The following is a 19,872-nucleotide window of genomic DNA, read 5'->3' as shown; positions in this document are numbered from 1 at the left end:
TATCAACCACTGGTAAGAATAGTAATAGATGTTTTAATAGAGGACAAGCAGAAAAAAAGCAGATTATATGAAATGGAGAGCAATTATAGATACTTGCAAAGATAAATGATTCAAGAAGGCATTTGAAGAAGAAATCTGATTATCATTACTTTTACAAGAGCTAGCTAGGTCCTCTCTAAGTTCAGAAAAGTGCTAACATGCTGTCTTTGTGACAATTTAGACTGTTTCTTCATTTTAAGGAAGAACTCCAGACAAAAATAAAAAGAAAATTAAATAGTCAATTCAAACATGTAATAGCATAACAACTTTTGCTGCAATATTCACCCCCTAATCTAGAGATTTCTCTACTTCTTCTGCAATTAAACATCCATCGTCAGCCAGCATTATTCACACTTACTATGAGCTCAGGAGGATGTCCTGGTCCTGCCTGTAACTGGACAATAAACGATAAAGCTGCACAACGACGAGCTCCTATTTCTGTCATTTTACTTTCCCTTCTGTCAACCTGTTCTGTTTAGCATATGAACTGATTAGCATACTGTGCTGCTTTTTCCTTTCATACTCATAATTTGTAACTTATATTTGCCTGGACTTTAACATAGCATCTGGGGTCAAATTTACAAATAAGCTGCATAATAAGATCTAACACAACCTTCTACTACTGAGCCTTTTTTAGGGCTTAGACTGCTAATATATATAAGTTATATGAGCTTGTTTCAAGCAAGAGAAGTTATTTGTAGTAGTTGCGACCAGTTATTCTAAATTATGTTTGGCTTCGTTTGATACAGTATCAATTTAAATTATATACATGCATGTTAAGTGCAGTCTACTAAAGTTGCTTTTTAATAAACTCCTTCTGTATTTATGTGACTTTACTTACGTAAAAATCTAAACAATATGTTGTCTGTTTTTTACATAAATTTCAATATTCCAAGTCAACAGTATAAATTAAGTCTAGAATATCATGTATAGATTGAATTACACACCTGCACCAATTGATAGCTATTATGAAGAGGTGTTGTATTATTGAGAATAAGTTGAGACTATTAAAGCCCATGATAGATATGAAAACCAGGTCATGTAACATACAAGCATCTCTCAAAAACTGAAGATAACAGTTTCTTTACTAGCTAATATTTTTTTAAATATGCAAATTAGTTACATACCTGTATTAGAACGTTTTTTGGAGGACTTCAAACTTCGACATCTTCCACTGACAGAACTACTGTTTTCACTCATTGAGTCTTGTGCAGAGGAACCACTTCCTGTGGCTTCACTATCCCTCATCATGCTTTCATAACCACTGCTGCCTCCACTATGGTAAAACAGAGCTGTTTTGCCCATTGCAGGTGGCAACTCACCACTGAGCACACTGCTGTTATCGCTGCCATGACCACTACTACAGCGGTGGGGTTTTCGTGGGGGAGTGATTTTACTGTATGGGGAGGGCAGTGTGTGTACAATGGGCTTTTCTGCATGGTGAGTTATACGTTCATCTGAGTCTGAATTTCCACGTGAATGCACATTTCGACCACCTGTGCTTCCCTGGAGTAGCTCTGATATCCGGCCATTAACAGCTCTTAAAGGCAGTTTGGAAGCAAGTCCAGAGGCTCTGTTTCTGCTAAGAGATTGCGTAGACCAAGACATGTTTTTACCATTTGGAGGTAGGCTTGAACTTCTTCCTACAGACTGTGGAAGTGACTTTGTGGAAAAGCTAAGTGTTTTGGTTGCAGATGCTGAAAGGCTACGAGCTTTAGGACTGGCAAGTAGTAGTTTGCTTACTGCTGATATTTTTGAAGGACTACATTTAGGAGAAGTACCAGCAGACTGTGAAATGTTAGTTGGGGATGACATCATATTTCGATTTAAACTTCTTCCAGATCTTGGTAATGTGCTGTCTTTACTAAAAACCATCCTGGAACTGACAGAAGAAAGACTTCCAGCTCTTTCTAAAGATAGACATTCATAATGACTTCCACTAGTTGTACCTGAGGAGTTTGCTCTACTAGCTAACTGCTCAAGTTTGGCACTGAATAACTTGCTACTACTGTTGCTTCTGGTCTCCATGCTAAAACCTGACAATTTGCCATTCAGTTCATCTGGAAGACTAGGAAGAGAAGATAGAGATTGTTTTGAAGGGCTGCTTGCTGTGTGCTGGGGACTTGCTCTGTTCCGGTGATCTAGGCTTGACTTCCTCACTGGAGGCAGAGGTGGAGTTCCTTTGGGACGAGTAAGCACACAATGTTTGGGAGATGCAGCTCTTCTTTCTAAAGTAGATCTGGATGTTTGTAGAAAAGAATTGTTCTCGGCGTCCTTACTCATACCATCTTGTTCCTCTAGTTTATATGATCTTTCCAACCCTCTAGGAAGACTGCCTGTTAGTGAATAGTCAGTGACACGGGTGAGACTCTGTGTAGTAAATGTCATTTCACAACCATCCACTATCCTTTTGAGGTTCTCAGAGATTGGTGAAAGCATTACTTCTCCACTGCTGCTGCTTAATCTGTCTGTGATATTTTGTTTTCTCTGCACATCTTGCTCAGTCACACAATTAGCAGCTTCAGGCATTTGTCCTTCATCAGTCGAAATACTGTTGTCCCTCTTGATACCATCCTCACGTTTTAGCCATGGATCATCAAATACAGTGTCCACTTTACAATCAATATCATTGTTTTCTACAGAAGACTTGTCAGGGAGATTTAATTCTGGCAGGGATTCATTAGTCACTTGAGTTTTAAAAGGAGTTACTGCGATGCAGGGGTAAACTGCAATGTTTGTTTTCATAGGAACATAGTTTTCACAGCTGCTAAGGGTTGAGGTGTTTGATATAGTAACTGTGGTTTTCCCTACTGCAGAAATTTTGCAGCTCTTTATAGGAGATGCATTATTTTGGACTGCTTCTGCCATTTCAGACTGAATGAGAACTTTGTCCACCCCTGGTTTCTGCCGATTGTTTGTACACATCATGCTGATATTCTGCAAAGCACTTGTAAATTCTGAAATAGGAGGGTCAGCCATTGCTTCTCCATGACCATAACATGTTTGAGCAATAAAACTGTGGCATGATTGTTCCCCATCACTACCTGTGCTCATTTCACTCAACCAAGAACTAATGGAGGACCGTCTGCTATTCCCTTCCTGACATTTCTCATCTGTTCCAGGCTTTGGAAGGGGTAAGAATTGTGTGATACTGACTTCAGAAACTGGTGCAGAATTAGAATAGCATTCCAGGTCCTCACTTATACTACTTATAATACTTACTGGCCTTGACCCAGAAGCCAAAGCCTGTACTGAACAATCACTATTAAAGCTAATAATACTAGTAGGACGACCATTGTCCAGGACCCCACTAATTGTTAACTCTTCCACTAATGTAAAAACCAACTCATCCTCTCCATTAAGCTCCAGAGGCTGTTGTACAGTAACCATGGTTGTACTAACAACTTCCTTTTTGGAATCTTCAGAACATGATGTCTGTTGATCTGTAATTGTAGATTCTAAAGAAAAAGTACTTGAATTAGACAGGGATCTCTTCATAATTTGTGGGCTCATTCCTACAGGAGGTGTTCGAATTTCTGGTTGTGGGAGGGACTCTAAAAGTGATCCAGCGTCTTTATTTAGAGGGGGAGCCGCGCTTGGTAATACACCTTTTTGTGTATAAACTTTACACCTTTGAGAAGGAGAATTAGGTGGCTTGTATTCTGATGTCTTGGCTAAACTGGCTATTCCTAGTCTTGGTGATCCCATTGATCTTGGTTTTCCTTCTACAAATCCACAGTTGTTGAGGCTTTCTCTGCTTCCCTGCAAGCTGGAATTCTGGACTGTCTGGGATGGTCCAGCGTGCAACACACAACTACCTGTAACACTTCTGGGTGATAATGGTGCAGAAGTGTCAGTAACATGCCCAGAGGGAATAGGTGAATGGTTTCGCTGTACTGTTCCAGTATTAGTTTCTCTCAACTCTTTATCAGTTTGTATATTTTCACATATGCTTTCTTCTTTACTTGAATCTATTACGTTTTTTGGTTGGGCCACTGGACACACACCTTTGGTTGGTTGCTCTCCATTATATTGTGAAGGAATCTCTTCAAAAGGAAAGCGATTTGTTTCCTCACTACCATCAATACAGTCCAATCTTTCCTGCAGTTCTGCAAATGTATTGCACTTTAAACAATCCCTCTCGGGCTTGCTAGGAGCCACATCCTGTACTTCCTCTGCCTTTGGCTCATTTTTTATCTTCTGTAAAACTGGAACTATTGGAACAAAGTCTGGTGGTCCTTCATTATCTGTGAGCTCCTTGTCAGATAATGCTGTTCCATTGGGGCCAACATAAATTACTGTATCACATGACTGTTCACTGCTTGATGAGTAATCTGGGTCGCTGGATAAACTAAGCAAAGGGAAGTCAGGATCCACCACATTTCTTGAATGGAATGGTCTCAATTGAGTTGGCCTACGCATTCGGCCTTCTTCACAGGAACTCTCTCCTCCAGATGAACTTGAAGTGTACTGTAAAACAAGAATATTACATATATTACAGTCATATAAACTGAAAATATTCTTATCTTAATCATAATCTTAATATCTATAAAGGAATCACATTGCTACATGGTAAATATATAAAATTTCTTTATCAAGTAGTTATTTTTTAGGTTACTTTCATAGAAAATTATTGCCCCATTAGATGTTTACACACTTCATGTTTAAGTGAGGTTTTTTAAACTTCATGTTTAAAAAAATATATCTCAGAAAAAAATATTGCTTGTATCATTATTTATACAAAGTTACATTTCACTGTCACTTAAAAAGTCCTTTAGTCCTTCTAACAAAAGTTAATGCAGATGTGCCCTAGATCACGAAGTCATGGTGCTGAAATGGTAAAAGGCTGTTTTAAGTTAGTTAAGTGAAGTCTTACATTACTATTGACAATTTCTTTGCAGATCTATTAGGGACAACTAGAATCTAACACTTTATTCTAGGTCTATAATCATTCCGAAGAGCATCTACATTACACATAATGAAAATTATGTCCACCTCAGAAATCTTATACAAATTAAAACCTCAACTGTGTATGCAATCTGTTACATTAATGAACATGTCTCCCACACAACTATGATAATGGTGGACAATGATTTTTTCCTAGTCCATGTCCTTACCTTGGTTTTCTTTTTCTTCATCCTCAGCACCCGGGAAGCAATCTGGATAGTGGACAGTGTCTCAGCGTAGTTTCCTGCAGCCGCTGAAATGTGAGCTATCATTGTTGTGCGGCAGTTCATGTTCCCTAGAGACTCCCGAAGAAGCATCGTGAGCTTGCTCTCTCTGCAGAAACAAAATGAATTAAGGCTGCATTAGTGAAACATGTTTCACTTGTACTGTCATGATATGATGTCAGAGCCCTGAAGATTTTTTTTTCCCTTTTCTTAATGGCATGCTAATCAGTATCATGCTGCAGAGTCACATGTCATCTCATCTAAGTGATGAGAAATATACAGGACAGGTCAGTTAAATTTTTTTTTTTATTGAAACTGAATCAATTCTTGACCGCATGACTCAACACTGTATCTTACCTCTGTAGAAACTGCTGGCAACACAACTCTTGTGTATATTTCATAGCTGGTGGTGTTAGTCAATATTTTACCTTTTGCTACACAGTTTTGTTATATTTTAAAAATATACATTACTGATACTTGTTTGTGCTGCCAGTGTTATCCCTTTAGAATCTTTTTTATGGTATACTTGTATATATTAAACATATTTGCCTCCATTTTTCATAAGTCAGTCTTTTTCCTTAAATACTATGTTCCCAGCAAATAAATATATAAAGACATAAAAAGCATGGCGAACACAGAAGTATGAGCTAAACACCTAGAGCCATTTGAATTGTGTTACGTGTGTACATGTACATTATTGCACATATTTTTTGTGCATTGCGGCACTCTGTGTTAAAGTAGTGTACCTAAACACATGAATAAAACATACCTGTAGTATTTTTTCAACGCAGAGCACCACAAAACACAGCTGCTTTGTATCTGTGTTTTATAGTGTGCTAAAATATTCAATGTGGTATGCTGACTAGGTGTGCTGTGGTAAAGAATAGTAAAGCATATATTTTACCATACATTGCCGCAATGCACAGATAAAAATGGCAAAACACAAACAGACCTCAAGTATACCTGCTTCAATTTTCAAACCATAATGACCATGCCTAAAATTGGTATTTAAAGCTGAATTTTACCCATTTCTATGTGTCTTTGGTCCAATGGCTTATATCACAGGTCCTCTAAAGGAGGACAGGCCCTGAATGCCCCAGCGAAAAGACACCCCTAATGATCTGTTGCAATTCTTTGCAGCATCCCCCCGTAAACTCAGGAAGGCTAAATGGCTGACCCTAAAAAGACAGGCCCTTGGTGCTGTGGGTTCACAGAAAATTAGTTAAATTACAATGAATTTGAACAATGCTGACATCTGAACATTTGCACATTTTTGCTTTGATTTTGTCTGGCCATTGCTTTTATAAACTGTTTACGAAATTGTTGAAAATGAAATAGTGTTATGCATAAACTATTATACTCATTTAAATGAGCATAAGGTTGTTTAGGCACTGTAGTCATGGTACTATTTTTATTAGTTATCATGGATCAGGGAAACTTACTTTACATGTGGTTTCAACAAGAAACATTTAGGTGGTAAAAAATCACATAACTTAAAAAAAATATCTCTATTATTCTCTTTTATCACCTAAAGCCTAAGATCTTATGGTCTATTGATACTATAATGCCACTGGGGACTTTAAAGGTTTGTTTTTAAACAAACACTATTTTAGGATGATCTTTTTGACCTCTAAAACTAATTTACTAATTTAAATTAAATCTATTTATCACATTCACACCCTTAATTCTTTAGGAATTTTCTTTTCATGTGCATTGTAAACTATAAACACACGTGTACTTCTTAAAAAGAAAAATTAAAAATTAAATTGATGTGGATAAACACAGATTATGTTTTCAATCAATTTTACAATCTATGATCCGAACTTTATTTAAATATTTTTATTAAATAGTTTTATCGCAAGACGTTTATACTACATTTAAACTCTGTTCTGCTGATAGTAGCTAGTTTATAATGAATATACATTTTCTATTAAATCCACTAGGGATGTTTTATTAGGCAACCATTAATTACATTTATCAGCATCTCTGTAGCTGTTTAAGCTTTAAATCCAGCTCGTACTGCTTCTATGTTATCTCTTCCTTGTTCCTCACAATAAAGAATCACAAAATTCATTATCCCATGGCATTGTTAGTTAAATGGCTTTTTGTTAATGGGCACATGCACACCAACTCTATAGTAAAAAGTACGTATACCTTTTACATAAGAGTTTCAGCTCTAAATGCTAATAATATAAAAGCTTATATCTGGCAACACATTATTGGTTTTATTTTATACAATATGCAGTACACAGTTAGAAAAGGCCTAATTTCTTTACTTGTTGCAATAATCAATATTTAGTTTGTTTGGTTATGTATACCTCATTGGGAAAACTTTTTTTTTATTTTCTTCCTGCCTCAAACACAACATGAGTGAAGGGAGATCCTCAAAGGAAGGGACATTCTCTCTTAGACAACTGTCACTGGAACAAGTCACTGGAACTGCAATCAAAGGTAAATTTCAAGGCCAAAAGTTTCAAATGATTTCTACATTTTTAATGTATACATCATTGGGTTGTGGTGAGTGACATAGATGTATTCATGGTTGTTCAGACACTTCCTGTTACTGAACGACAACAGCAATAAAAACCTGCCATGATTTTATTGCTGTCTGTGTTACTATTGGGGAAAATTACCCTTTGCCTTTATCCTGATGACCCTTTTCTTGATGTCCTTGATATTTACGTGTGTGGGGAGACCCGCCTTGTATTTCACTCCCTGTAGTTTTCTGCAAGCAGAAAGGTCTGCTCTCTACACTGACTGTCTGCAGCCTGCTGTCAATGCCATCATTAATTTTACAAGATATTGTCCGATTTTGTTTGCAAATGCATTTGGTGCTAAATTTATTCATCCTCAGTGGCTACCAAGGATTATAGTGTAAGTTTGGCCTTGAAATTTACTTTATGGTGTCCAACTATTTGATGCTCCTGAGATGTTGATAGGTTCTATCACCATCCTATACTGCTGGTCCTGCAGTGCACATGATGAGGTGTCTGTAACAGATAGATGGATAAAGAAAAGTAGGGGCCATTCATGCATTTTAGGCATAAAATAATAAGGTAGTTAGTTTTACTTACTTTAATTTAATGAGCATTTGACCATTACAGTGCAGAGGTACTGCAAGGGTATTATTTTCAACTACCCCGAAATAGATATCGAAAGCATTGGAACCTTTTTCTTTTTTATCTATGTACAAATTTGGGAGATTCACCAACAATATTTACCAATATGGAGGATTCATTGTAAATATAAAACAATAGCAGAGGTGAAATCACCCAATTAAAACAATTGTTCCAGTGCCAAGTTTTTTTATTCACTTTAGAATAATTACCCTCATTTTCTGTAGTTTATCCTAAATTTTAAGTATAATGAAATCTTTACAATTGGAATGGCAAAAGTTCTATACCTTCTTTTACAAACTTTAAACATGCAAAAGATTTGGCTGTAGTTTAATGCCATATTATCAAGGAGAAAAAACAGAATACTGCCATCAGACTAAGGATGCAGACTAATACTAAAAAATATTTTCATAATTTTATTTAAAAAAATGTATTTATTTATATTACTAAATAACATAAAAATAATATGCCCGTTAAGTCCAACATTAAATGCTTTAAATTAAAAACTTCCTGGCCTGTGGGCCACAATTCTTTTTTTTTTCAGTACAAATGGTATATGTGTGCTGGAGGTCACAGAAGACATTTAAACCATCATACTCATTTATAAGCCAAGAAAAAATAGACAGATTCTAGATTTGCAATGTATCAGATGAATGGGAATACAGTCCACAGGGATTCAAAACATACAGCCTTATTTATAAAAAATGAGTTCCCCTGGAAAGCAATACATATTTGCTCTTATTTACTATTATCTTACAATAATAATTACACTAGATTATCAAAAACTGTATTTTAGTTTAACATGTTATAGAAAAAACCATTTATTTTCTCTAGTATCTGTTCAAATGATATCATATATTGGTAAAAATTCATTTCATATATTGATATTTTATATATAGTAAATTATGAATTTATATAATTAAAAATGAATCACTGCCAGTTGCATCAAGAAAGGCTGCAAGCAGGGCATCTCTGCCAATTGGCAGCAGGTTGAAAGATCAGCACTTTTTGCCTCACTCTTTCCACTCAGTGATGGTATAGGGGTGCTATACAATTTTTGCCCATGACCTAAAAGCTAGGGGAGATAATTAAAATCACATATCCTAAGAAACTGATATTTAATTGAAAAGTACCTGGCTCAATACACAAAAATTTTACTTTTACGTTTTCATAATATTCTAGAGTAGGTGCATTTTTGATATGTTGATAACAAAACCATCAAAGGTGCATTTTTGATATTGATATGAATTAACAGACTTTTTAATAGGAAAAGTGTTAATTGCAAATATTATGTGCAAGGAGCAGTTATCTATGGCAAATGTTAATATAACACTGTAATTTAAAGTTTAATCTGTATTCACTATTAACTCATTATTATTATTTGTCCTTTTCGAGGAAGATGTACATGGAAAGTTTTACAAAGACTATGGGCCTGATTTAATAAAACTCTCCAAGACTGGAGAATACAGACAAACATGGAAGATCTTGGGTGATCCAGCAAATCTCAAATGGATTTTTTTTAAATATTTTGGTATTGTTTGGCAAATGTTTTTAATCCTGGACTAGATCCAATCCAGGTTTTCTGGATCACCTAGGTGCAACCATGAAAGTCTATCTTACCCAGTGTTGGAGGGCTTTTATAGATCAGGTCCTATGTTTCTCATCATATTAATATTGTGTGGCTCTCTCCTGCCTCTTTCTTGGACAGAGCCCTGTTTAGTGTGGATAGATGTGAACACTAAACTCAACCCAGCGTTTCTGTCTTTCAAAATGTTTCAGCTGAACTTACCTAGACAAGATCTCCACCTGGGTGTAGCCTTGTTCCTTTTCTGCACTAAATGGAGATGTCCTCAATTGGGCTACTTGTACTAGGCTCTTTTCCTTTCAAAAGCAGCATTTCATTTCCACTTCCAATACAACTTTCTATATCTACATAATTACCATCACACCTGGTAAAACTATTATATGTTACTATTATATATATATAAAATGTTGCATACTTATCTACTCAAACACTTTCTAACTGGACCCACATCATCTATTTTCTTCTGAGGTTCAAAAATTTTTTATATTGACTAGGTATTTGTAACTAATAAAGCTTTGAAGAGAGGACATAAAACATTCCAACCTTTGAAAATCAACCTCCATGGGGCTTTTATAACTCACCATGCAAATATGTACTTGAGCGTATACTACAAGATTCTGTGCTAAAAGAATTAAATACACACATTTTTGTTGTGTGGAGCCGACTTTAATCAGAAAGCTGTGAGTGCATACTAATGAATTCAGGCTCTCCTGCAGCCTCTCACAGCATGACACTGATGAAGAAAAATGAGGACTTTTCATATTCTCCCTGTGCGTATTTTTTCTAATTTTTTAGAAGCTGCTCAGGCTACATTCACAGAGCTGTCAGCGGCGACAAATGAAGCTGTTTGTTTTTATTTCTTCTTTAACAAGATTAAACACAGCGTATAGGAAAAAACAAAAAAACAAAAACCGCACACTTCAAAACAATATTGGATTTTTACAGATCATGATATTAGCTCAAGCAACATGAAAGCAAAGCATGTATATGTTATGAATTAATTTATGTAAAACACGTCTGGGGAATAAAATGAAGGACAATAAAAGGGTATTTATGATATCAAATGGCTTATTAGATATTTTTAATATATTTAGATTTATGAAACATTGAAAATGGAACTGTCAAGAAAGGGTGAACACCATCTAAAGAATTAGAATAAGCTAGAGGGCTGTAACTAAGAAAGTAAACTAGAACCCCAAAACATGTTGATTTTTATTTCTCAGAAGATTGCCAGTACCATGATCAATATTTTTTTTTACTATAGAAAAAAAATACTTCTTAGGGTATGGAAGGTATGGATAAGTTATGGATAAATTAGAAAACAGTTACATCCCAATTGGTGTTTATTTCCCCCAGTCTCTAAGTTTAAAAGCACCTACCCACAGCATGAAAGACATAGGCTAGGTTAGGTATAAAGGAGGGATTTTTTAGGCGTATGTAAACCCTAACAATGAACTTCACTAATTTGGTGCATTTTTATTTTAAAAATATTTCTCTATGTTCTTCTCCTATGTTAGCTTTTACATGTTACAATATTTTGAGATCTCTCTCTGGGCCTGATTTAATAAAGCTCTCTGAGGATCCACTTTCATCAGTGAAGCTGGGTGATCCAGCAAACCTGGAATGGAACTGGTCCAGGATTGAAAACATTTGCTAGCAAATGACTTTGAAGAAATCCATTCCAGGGTTGTTGGATCACCCAGCTTCACTTATGAAAGTGGATCCTCAGAGCTTTATTAAATCAGGCCCTCTGGATTGCAGAACAGCTCCTCTCTGATACCAATGAGTAGACACACTACCTGTCCTATTGTGACAACATTGCTTCTCCATAGATATAGCATTATGAGTAAGTGTTGCCACCATAGGAAAGAAAAATGTTTTACTGTCAGGATCATCAGATGAATATAAAGCCTACAAAACCTGACAAAAGAAATCTAATGCAACCATTACATGTGAAGACTAGTTAGTAGAAATATTTTAAAGAATCTATCTTTACATACACTTCAACTTTTCTGGTGTGTTTCCTTTCTTTTGAAAGCATTAGGTATATCTGCACTGTTTACTTAAAAGGAAACATAAAAGAAGAAAAAGCAGTAACAACATATAAAAACTGATAAGCTGCTATAAAGAACAATTGTTTTAGATCTATATTAATTTAAAAAAACAAGATAATATAAAATAAAAGACATTGTTCCTGCAACATTACAAAAGCAGTGTTCAATGTCACCAAACTTACAAATTAAAAAAGAATGGCTAACATCCAGTCGGGAGTCCCATAAAAAAAGCTTTCTATTTTTTATAAGCTTTTTAAAATCCATTGTTAAAATGGTTTTACCCTAATAGTATACAGTAACAAAAAGCAGAAGAACAGCACGGGATAAAATAGAGTTAGTTTTATGTAACGAGATAAAGGTAGGGAAATAATGGGCTCCTAAGCACTAAGTGACAGATGAATATGTCATTAATTGTGTCAGTAAGGCTGGAATATTTTACTGCTGCATGGTGTAACATGTTAACCACATCAGATAAAACAGGAGTTGGAAACCAAGTCTTTGGCTGACTTCCCCACATATTTATGTTATTAACATGGGTGTAGTGAACTTGCCGAACACAGAATTTAGCATATACAAAAGCTGCTCTATAAGACTACCACTCTCTGTTCCTGAACATTTGAGATGTTACTTAATGAGTAAACAGCAATGATAATGTGCAAAGTGCAATATACATAGCCACTTTCAGTATTCTCCCTCATTGCTTTTAGGATGGTGCTCTGGCAACAATAACAGATTACTGTCTTTCTGCAGGTAAAGGGTCGGAGGTTCCTGTGTTATGATGATATATTTACTTATAAGTTAAGATAACTGACTGTGTGGTATGACAGCACCAAATAATTCAGTAAAAGCTTTATTAATTCTGAAGGAAAATGTGTAACTGTATTTAGAAAGACAAAAGGCTTCATTCAGAAATCTTTAAGACAATGATCTTTATTTTAGTCACATGATTGTCATGTTTAAATCTCATTGGGATCAGCTAAAAAGAACTGACACTTTTTCAAGTAAATAAAGATCCTGATGTGTTATATTTGTGACTTATTCATATCTACATAGTATATTATTGTGATAAAATGTATGAGTGATCAAAGATATATTCTAACTGCTCAGTTTTGCCTTTAAAATCACATGAGGCTCAATTCACAGAGCTAATATACTAGAAAAAGGATTTGTAAATAAATGACTGGTATTTTTAGCTGAACTCTATTAGATTTGAAAATATCAGTAACATGACTAAAAAGACATTCAATTATTTGTGTGGAAATTTTAGGCCTAGGCCATAAAGGTTCACTTTTAAATACTGTATAAGAAATGACATGCTGTGGAATAAAATTTTCAGTAAGAAGGGGACAGGTAGGGCTTCAATGTGCAAATGCTGTGTGATGCTGTTCAAAAGTTGAACAGAAAATGTATGCAATAATCCGACGAAGGGTCTGAACTTCTGATTACTATAGTGATGCACCTTGTTCTCATCATATACATTTTTGTTGAAAGGTGTATTTCTTTGTTCCACCTAAACCTTTCACTATATCTTTGTGTTGTGGAAGTAATCAGAAACACCAGGAGGAAACCGATGCAAACGAGCAGGAAACCTAATCCTCCAGCGGATCATTTCCTTCAGAAATGTAATAAAAATATTTTTCCAACCAAACATGTAAATGCTTCTCCACCAAAAAATACATACCATGTAATATTCTGTTCAGATTGTATATGTTTACATTCTGTATAATAATGTTAATGTGCATAATACTGTAACATATACAAATAACTGTATTTATAGTAATAATAATAATGGCCTTCATGTATTCAAAATGGTTAAAATGGTAACCATTGAACATTTAGAAAACAAATGTTACTCCAGAAGGTCAGGATATTTGTGTGTTTTAATGAAACTTTGAAGTTGATTTACTAAAGGAATATAAGCTGTTCACTTAGCACTGTGAATTATGGTGTTGCAAGGGATATTTCACTTAGCTTGGTAAATAATTTGAAGAACTGCTGACTTTAACTTTAAAATCACCTGGAAACAATTTTTTTTTTTCTTGCACATTATTAGGTATCCTGTTCAAAGGGAGTTTTAATCACATTGACTAAGATAATTGAAATACACCTTGCTTTAATTCATTTTGCTAAGCAAACAGCCAAAATCCCTTATTAAATCAACCACAATCTTTTCTATTAAAAATGACAATAAAATATTACCATTCTTATACTACAGGAATATTTTCACAATCTAAAATATTATTACTGCCGCACAACTTTTTTGAGATCTCTGTAGTAAGAGTTGCTTACTTGTAAGGTATGTGCTTGCTGCCATTGACCAGTGCTAAGATGACATTGCCCAGAGCTGACAGTGAGAGACACAGGCTTGTATTTCCTTCTCTATTTTTGCTCTGCACCTTCACGCAGCTTCCCAGATCAATAAGATGCAATCGACTGCGGCCTCCCGACACTGCAGAGGGAATAAAAAATTAGTTACGTTTCAACAATTGTAGATTGCCACTGGTTGTAATATATTTATTAATTGTATTTTTGTATTACTTTTTAGATGCTGTATGACAAATATCTATTTACACACCATCTATGCCTCAACTAGTGTAATATTAATAAATGTAAAAAACCTATGGCTTTAAAGGAAGCAGCTTACTATATTAGGCAAATCTACAGTTTCTCAAGTCAAATTTGTTCTCTCCATTGCTTCACTAATTCCTTCATAACTATAAATCTTATATCAAATATTAACACAAGCTTGCAATGTGTGCTTAAATGCAAATACTCCATTAATAACTACATATCATTTCTCATGACATGTTTCCTGTTGTTTACAACAATGACCCTGATTGTTTAATATATGTTGATACAGCCTTGTGTAGCCTTTCATAGGAAGCCCAAGTGAAAACACAGAAGAGCGGGGTGGTATTGTCACCCTATAGAAGAAAATGTCAGAACAAAGTCCTTCATAGAAGTATTATTAGGCATTATTTTAATTATTCTTGAAGAAATGTCTTGTTGAAGAAATTAATAAAACATGACTTTTTAGGGATTGGGTTTACATACACCATGCCATATCGACAAAAATCATTATATTGTGGGCAGCACGGTGGCTCAGGGGTTAGCACTCCGGCCTTTGCAGCGCTAGGTCCTAGGTTCCTAATGCCAGCCAGGACACTATCTGCATGGAGTTTGCAGGTTCTCCCTATGTCTGCGTGGGTTTCCTCCGGGTACTCCAGTTTCATCCCACATCCCAAAAACATGCAGTTAGGTTTATTGGCTTCCCCCTAAATTGACCTTAGACTGCATTAATGACATATGACTATAGAAGGGACATTAGATTGTGAGCTCCAGTTAGTGACATGACTATGGACTTTGTACAGCGCTGCATAATATGATGGCGCTATATAAATACTTTGTAATAATAATAAAAATAATAATATATAGTATAATCATAAATATAGTGTTGGTATAGAGTAAGTGTGAGATCTGCACCATGCATATGCTACAGTTAACTATATCTTAAATATAACCTTCTCAATTAATGCACATAAATTAGCACCAGATTATTAAATGGTGAAGTGCTAATTTTGTATATGTTTTTTAATGCAGATGAGAATTCCTTGCCTAATGCAGTCTTAACATCTCAAATTTAAAAATAATATGATATATACCTTAACTAATTAAAGGTAAATTTTAAATACATGGTGCAAAAATTTGGAAATATGATTAGATTACAGTAAATTCTTAAATTCCTCAATACAATATCTAATTGATTATTATAGTTTACAGCACCAGGTTACACCTTACGCTCTATATTATTACTCCTGCAATTATGCTATTAAATAGTATTCACATTATTAATGTGCTTAGGCATATGTTTACCACAAGGTCCTTTAAAAGATTTTTAGGGATTTCAAAAAATGTAATCCACTTATAATGTTGTTGAGCTCTTTACAATGCAATCGGTAAGGAAAGAAACGTGTAATCACACCATTTCTCACGAGTACAAAACCTGCTGCCAAGTAATACAATTATTATTTTTTCACTAACGTTTTTCTTGTTACTATCCGTAAACCTATTTATTTATGCCTATGTATGACTTCTGTCACTTAAAGGCTCTGCTTTCCTGTCAAGCTACAATTGCTTGGAATGACCCATTCCTGTGCTTTCTTGCTATACTTTCTTGTCATTAATCAAGTGGAAAATAAATCTCTCGAACATCAAACTATATCTGAGCATGTAGCTGAAATTGCCTTTGCTTAAACCTCCCAGTCTTTGGTTATTGCTTGTCACTTCTGATCTAGTTCCATTCCCAGTATTTACTGATGTTATATCTTGTGGATTTGATTCAGCTCATTGTTATGATGTGTAGCTGGACACAATTATGTGGGACGAGTAATCAACATATTTCATTCTTACATCCAGAATAGGGTGCTAAGGTTTCTTCATTTCATACCGGTGACATCAAAACTACCAAGAAAATGCTCATTGTTGTTTTATTATTTCCAAATGTTAGCAAGGGAAATATATGAGAATAAAGATATTTATATTGGTACTTTTTTTAGACACTTATGTTCAATTGCTTATTTAAATTTAGAATAAACACAATTCCTATAATTTTTGATTACAAGTAAACTTGGTGATAATAAATCCCTTGTTATTCTTTATACAGACAGACAAAATATATTGGTGTCAGTTGATTATTGGGGTTAAGGATCTTGATTTTGCAATCTGTGCAATCTTATATAAGTAATATAAGTGATTGGATAACTAATAAGAACATAGTTTCCCAAAATTTATTAAAGTGCTTGCCCACTCTTTAAATTATATAAAGATTATATGAGGTTAAAAAAATTTGAAATATATTTGCACATAAAGTCTGAAATATATTTGCACAGTTGGCTCACTCTGCACTAAAAAAATTTTAACTGAATTTAGCATGGGCGTAATTGACATTGACTAAAATATAAATGCAAAATTCATATGAATATATTAGTCTGTAAAAACATAAGGTTATGACAGCATGACCAAACATCTTCTCTGACAGATTGCTGGCGATTTTCTCCTTCACTACAGGGAATATTTCCCTCTTATTTACACACTATACATAAGAAAACCTGATTGACTACCACTTATGTTAAACATACCAATACATACTTATAATTCCCTCTGACTTATACAACATACAAGGGTACCTGTTGAACTACTGCTTTTGCCACACATAATGATATATACTTACAAGACCTTACTGCTAATTATTTTGATATCTATATTGAAGTAACTTATTCTTACCTACATCATATATATCGGTAACCAGCTTTAAATGGGGTTGTATAACATCGGGAGTCACATATACTACTAATAATTACCATTAGATTACTTTGTGATCCCAACTCACTAGTTCTCCTCAAATAGGTGTTCATTTTACCTTACGTCCACCTAGTAAATATTAAATATATTACCAATCAGTCAATCCCCTCTGAATCCAACCTTCTAAGTGTGAATGCTCACGCTTTTGAAATTGAGCTGAACGAACCTCATTTTATTGTGCTTTCTGTTTATTTGTTACTCTATTGATTAATAAAGCAAATTTTAGAAATACCTTTACTCCCAAATAACTGTCTGCCTTAAAAGCCTGCTCGCTATTCTTTTTCTCTATTTATTATACTTAATTACAGGCTTGGCAGTTACACCTGATCCTTTTAGTGAATAACCTCATTCACAAACATATATGATCAGACATCACACAAAATGAATGCTTAAACAATAGAAGTGAGAGAAACATCTACTTACTGCCTCCTTTTCCACTCTTTTCCATTCGATACTGATAAATGTGCAAAGTAAAAAGCATATGCGAATTTCTGTGGTCATCTTCATCACAGTCTCGTTGACTACCTTTGCGTGAGGCAATGGCTGCATCCAGGAAAAAAGCAGCTTTCTCAGCCGAGGGGGCTCTCAACTCACTCTGGTTCTGCAGCTGAAATTTTAAGCAACATTACATTTCCACAGTATATAAAAATTACATTGACATATAAAGAAAAAAGGAAAGAGACGTTGTGTGCTCTCTCCACAGAACGTTAGAGATCAATCATTTATCAGCTTACACATGATCTTCTTCCCTAGAGTGTCTAAACTTCTCTATGCTAAATGTTTTTTCTATTCATCTTACACTGGAACTTTTTAATATTTTAACAGACACAAAATGCAACTGCTTCGTACACCTTATTTCTAATCTATCCTTTCCATTTTTCTTTTTCCAATTCCCTTTCCCCTCCTTATTTTTTATCATTACTTTTCTAACTTTCCTACCTCCTAATTCCAAAGTTTTCTCTAGAGCTTGTTCAGACACTTGTGAGGTTTCTTAGCATTTCACCTATTAGAAAATGTGAAGGAACCACCAAGCTCTCTCATTATCACTGAAGCAAAGCAGAGTGGTTTAAATGTCTTTTATAAGGCAGTGCTCAGCTGTTTCAAAAAACTTGAATGGGAAAGCCCACTTTCAGGTGATAAAATACATGCATACTGCATGCTCAACTGCACCTATTCCACAGAATGGGTTGGAAATAACTTTGTTAAAGCTTTTTAAAAGTTGCTTCTAGCTGTGCAGGTTACTTTACCTACTGTGGAGGAAGAACTGCACTGCAAATGCAAGGACAAGGCATCTGGATGTGCTGGCCTGATGTGTGTTTTGAAGCTTCTGGGGCAACAGTAGCAGTTCGCTTTGTGCTTTGGATCGATTGTTCCTGCATTTTAAAATCTGTGGCCAAAGCTTTTCAAATTCTAAAAGGTGTTTAAACTTTTTAGTTGTCTTTAAGGCTTTTTGGAATTTCCTATGCCCCTCCAGTTACTGTAAATTCTTAAAAACTGCTTTTTTAGCATGTTTATTACTTTAGTTTACAGAGGAATCTAGGGGATTGGTCATACATATCTATATCACATTGGAAACAATGTTTTTAATCAGAGAATAGTGAAACCCAAGAATATGACATTAATTTAGTGCAGTCAACATCCTTAGACAGGGTAGATAAGGAAGCTGCATACATTTTAAACAAGTACTGAAATATTTGTTCATCTTGCCAAAAATGTAGTGTTCTTGTCAATTCCTGCAACCCAAACTGAATGTTATCTTCCTTTTGTAAACTGCTAATCACCCCATTTTAATGTAATGACATGAACAAAGGAAGACACATTTGAATTTAGGCCTAAAAAACGTATGCAGTCTCCCTATCTAAGGACCGGTAAACTGCAATATATTATTTTTTTGCTGCTGTGCTTTAGTTTTACAAACTGAATATAAGTTCCTGGGTGATGCTGGTAAGTTATAGAACTTGGTAATGAAATCAACACAGCTTAAGTTTAACCCTCTCTCAATTCTAAGGTTTTGCATATGATAGATAATCTTAAAATTAGGTAAATAAAACTCAGATGAACAACAAGATTTATCAGCCCATTTCATTATGTATTTAACTAAGACTAGGTCCAAATGCAAACTCAGTATATGAAAAAGGTAAGTACATCCTTACAACTTACATAGGAAATCAATGGACTTCAATGGACAATGCCAAGTAAGAAAGGCAAGAGCAATGATCTTAGAAAATAATTTGTTGCTGCCTATCAATATGAGAAGAATTGTAAGGTTATTTCCAAACAATTTGAAGTCCATCATTCTACAATGAGTAAGATTATTTACAAGACAGTTGTCAGTTTTCCCAGGACTGAATGTTGCAAAGTCAGACCATGCACAGACCATTGAGTCAACTATGAACTCCTCTGCAACAGGATAATGATCCCAAGCACACCAGCAAATCTACAACAATGTGCCTACAACAGAATAGAATCAAGCTATTGCAGTGATCCATTTAAAGTCCAGACATCAACCCAATTGAAATACCCAGAAATCCTAACAACCTGAAGCA

At 34.9% G+C, this 19,872-nt stretch overlaps 1 protein-coding gene across 1 annotated transcript in view; it reads right to left on the bottom strand.

The window, feature by feature from the left end:
• Positions 1-19,872, bottom strand: part of KIF26B (kinesin family member 26B) — a 215,765-nt gene that overhangs the window by 16,868 nt on the left and 179,025 nt on the right. The window contains exons 9-12 of the mRNA XM_072409327.1: positions 17,750-17,933; positions 14,255-14,414; positions 5,157-5,319; positions 1,167-4,509 (exon numbers count right to left, since the gene is read on the bottom strand). Of these exons, the coding sequence (XP_072265428.1) occupies positions 1,167-4,509; positions 5,157-5,319; positions 14,255-14,414; positions 17,750-17,933 (3,850 nt within the window). The remainder of the gene's footprint in view (positions 1-1,166; positions 4,510-5,156; positions 5,320-14,254; positions 14,415-17,749; positions 17,934-19,872) is intronic.

This window comes from Pyxicephalus adspersus, chromosome 4 (genome assembly GCF_032062135.1).
Source record: "Pyxicephalus adspersus chromosome 4, UCB_Pads_2.0, whole genome shotgun sequence".
NCBI classification, from domain to species: domain Eukaryota; kingdom Metazoa; phylum Chordata; class Amphibia; order Anura; family Pyxicephalidae; genus Pyxicephalus; species Pyxicephalus adspersus.
Note: the sequence above shows the minus strand (reverse complement) of the source record. Positions and strands in the feature narration are given on the sequence as shown.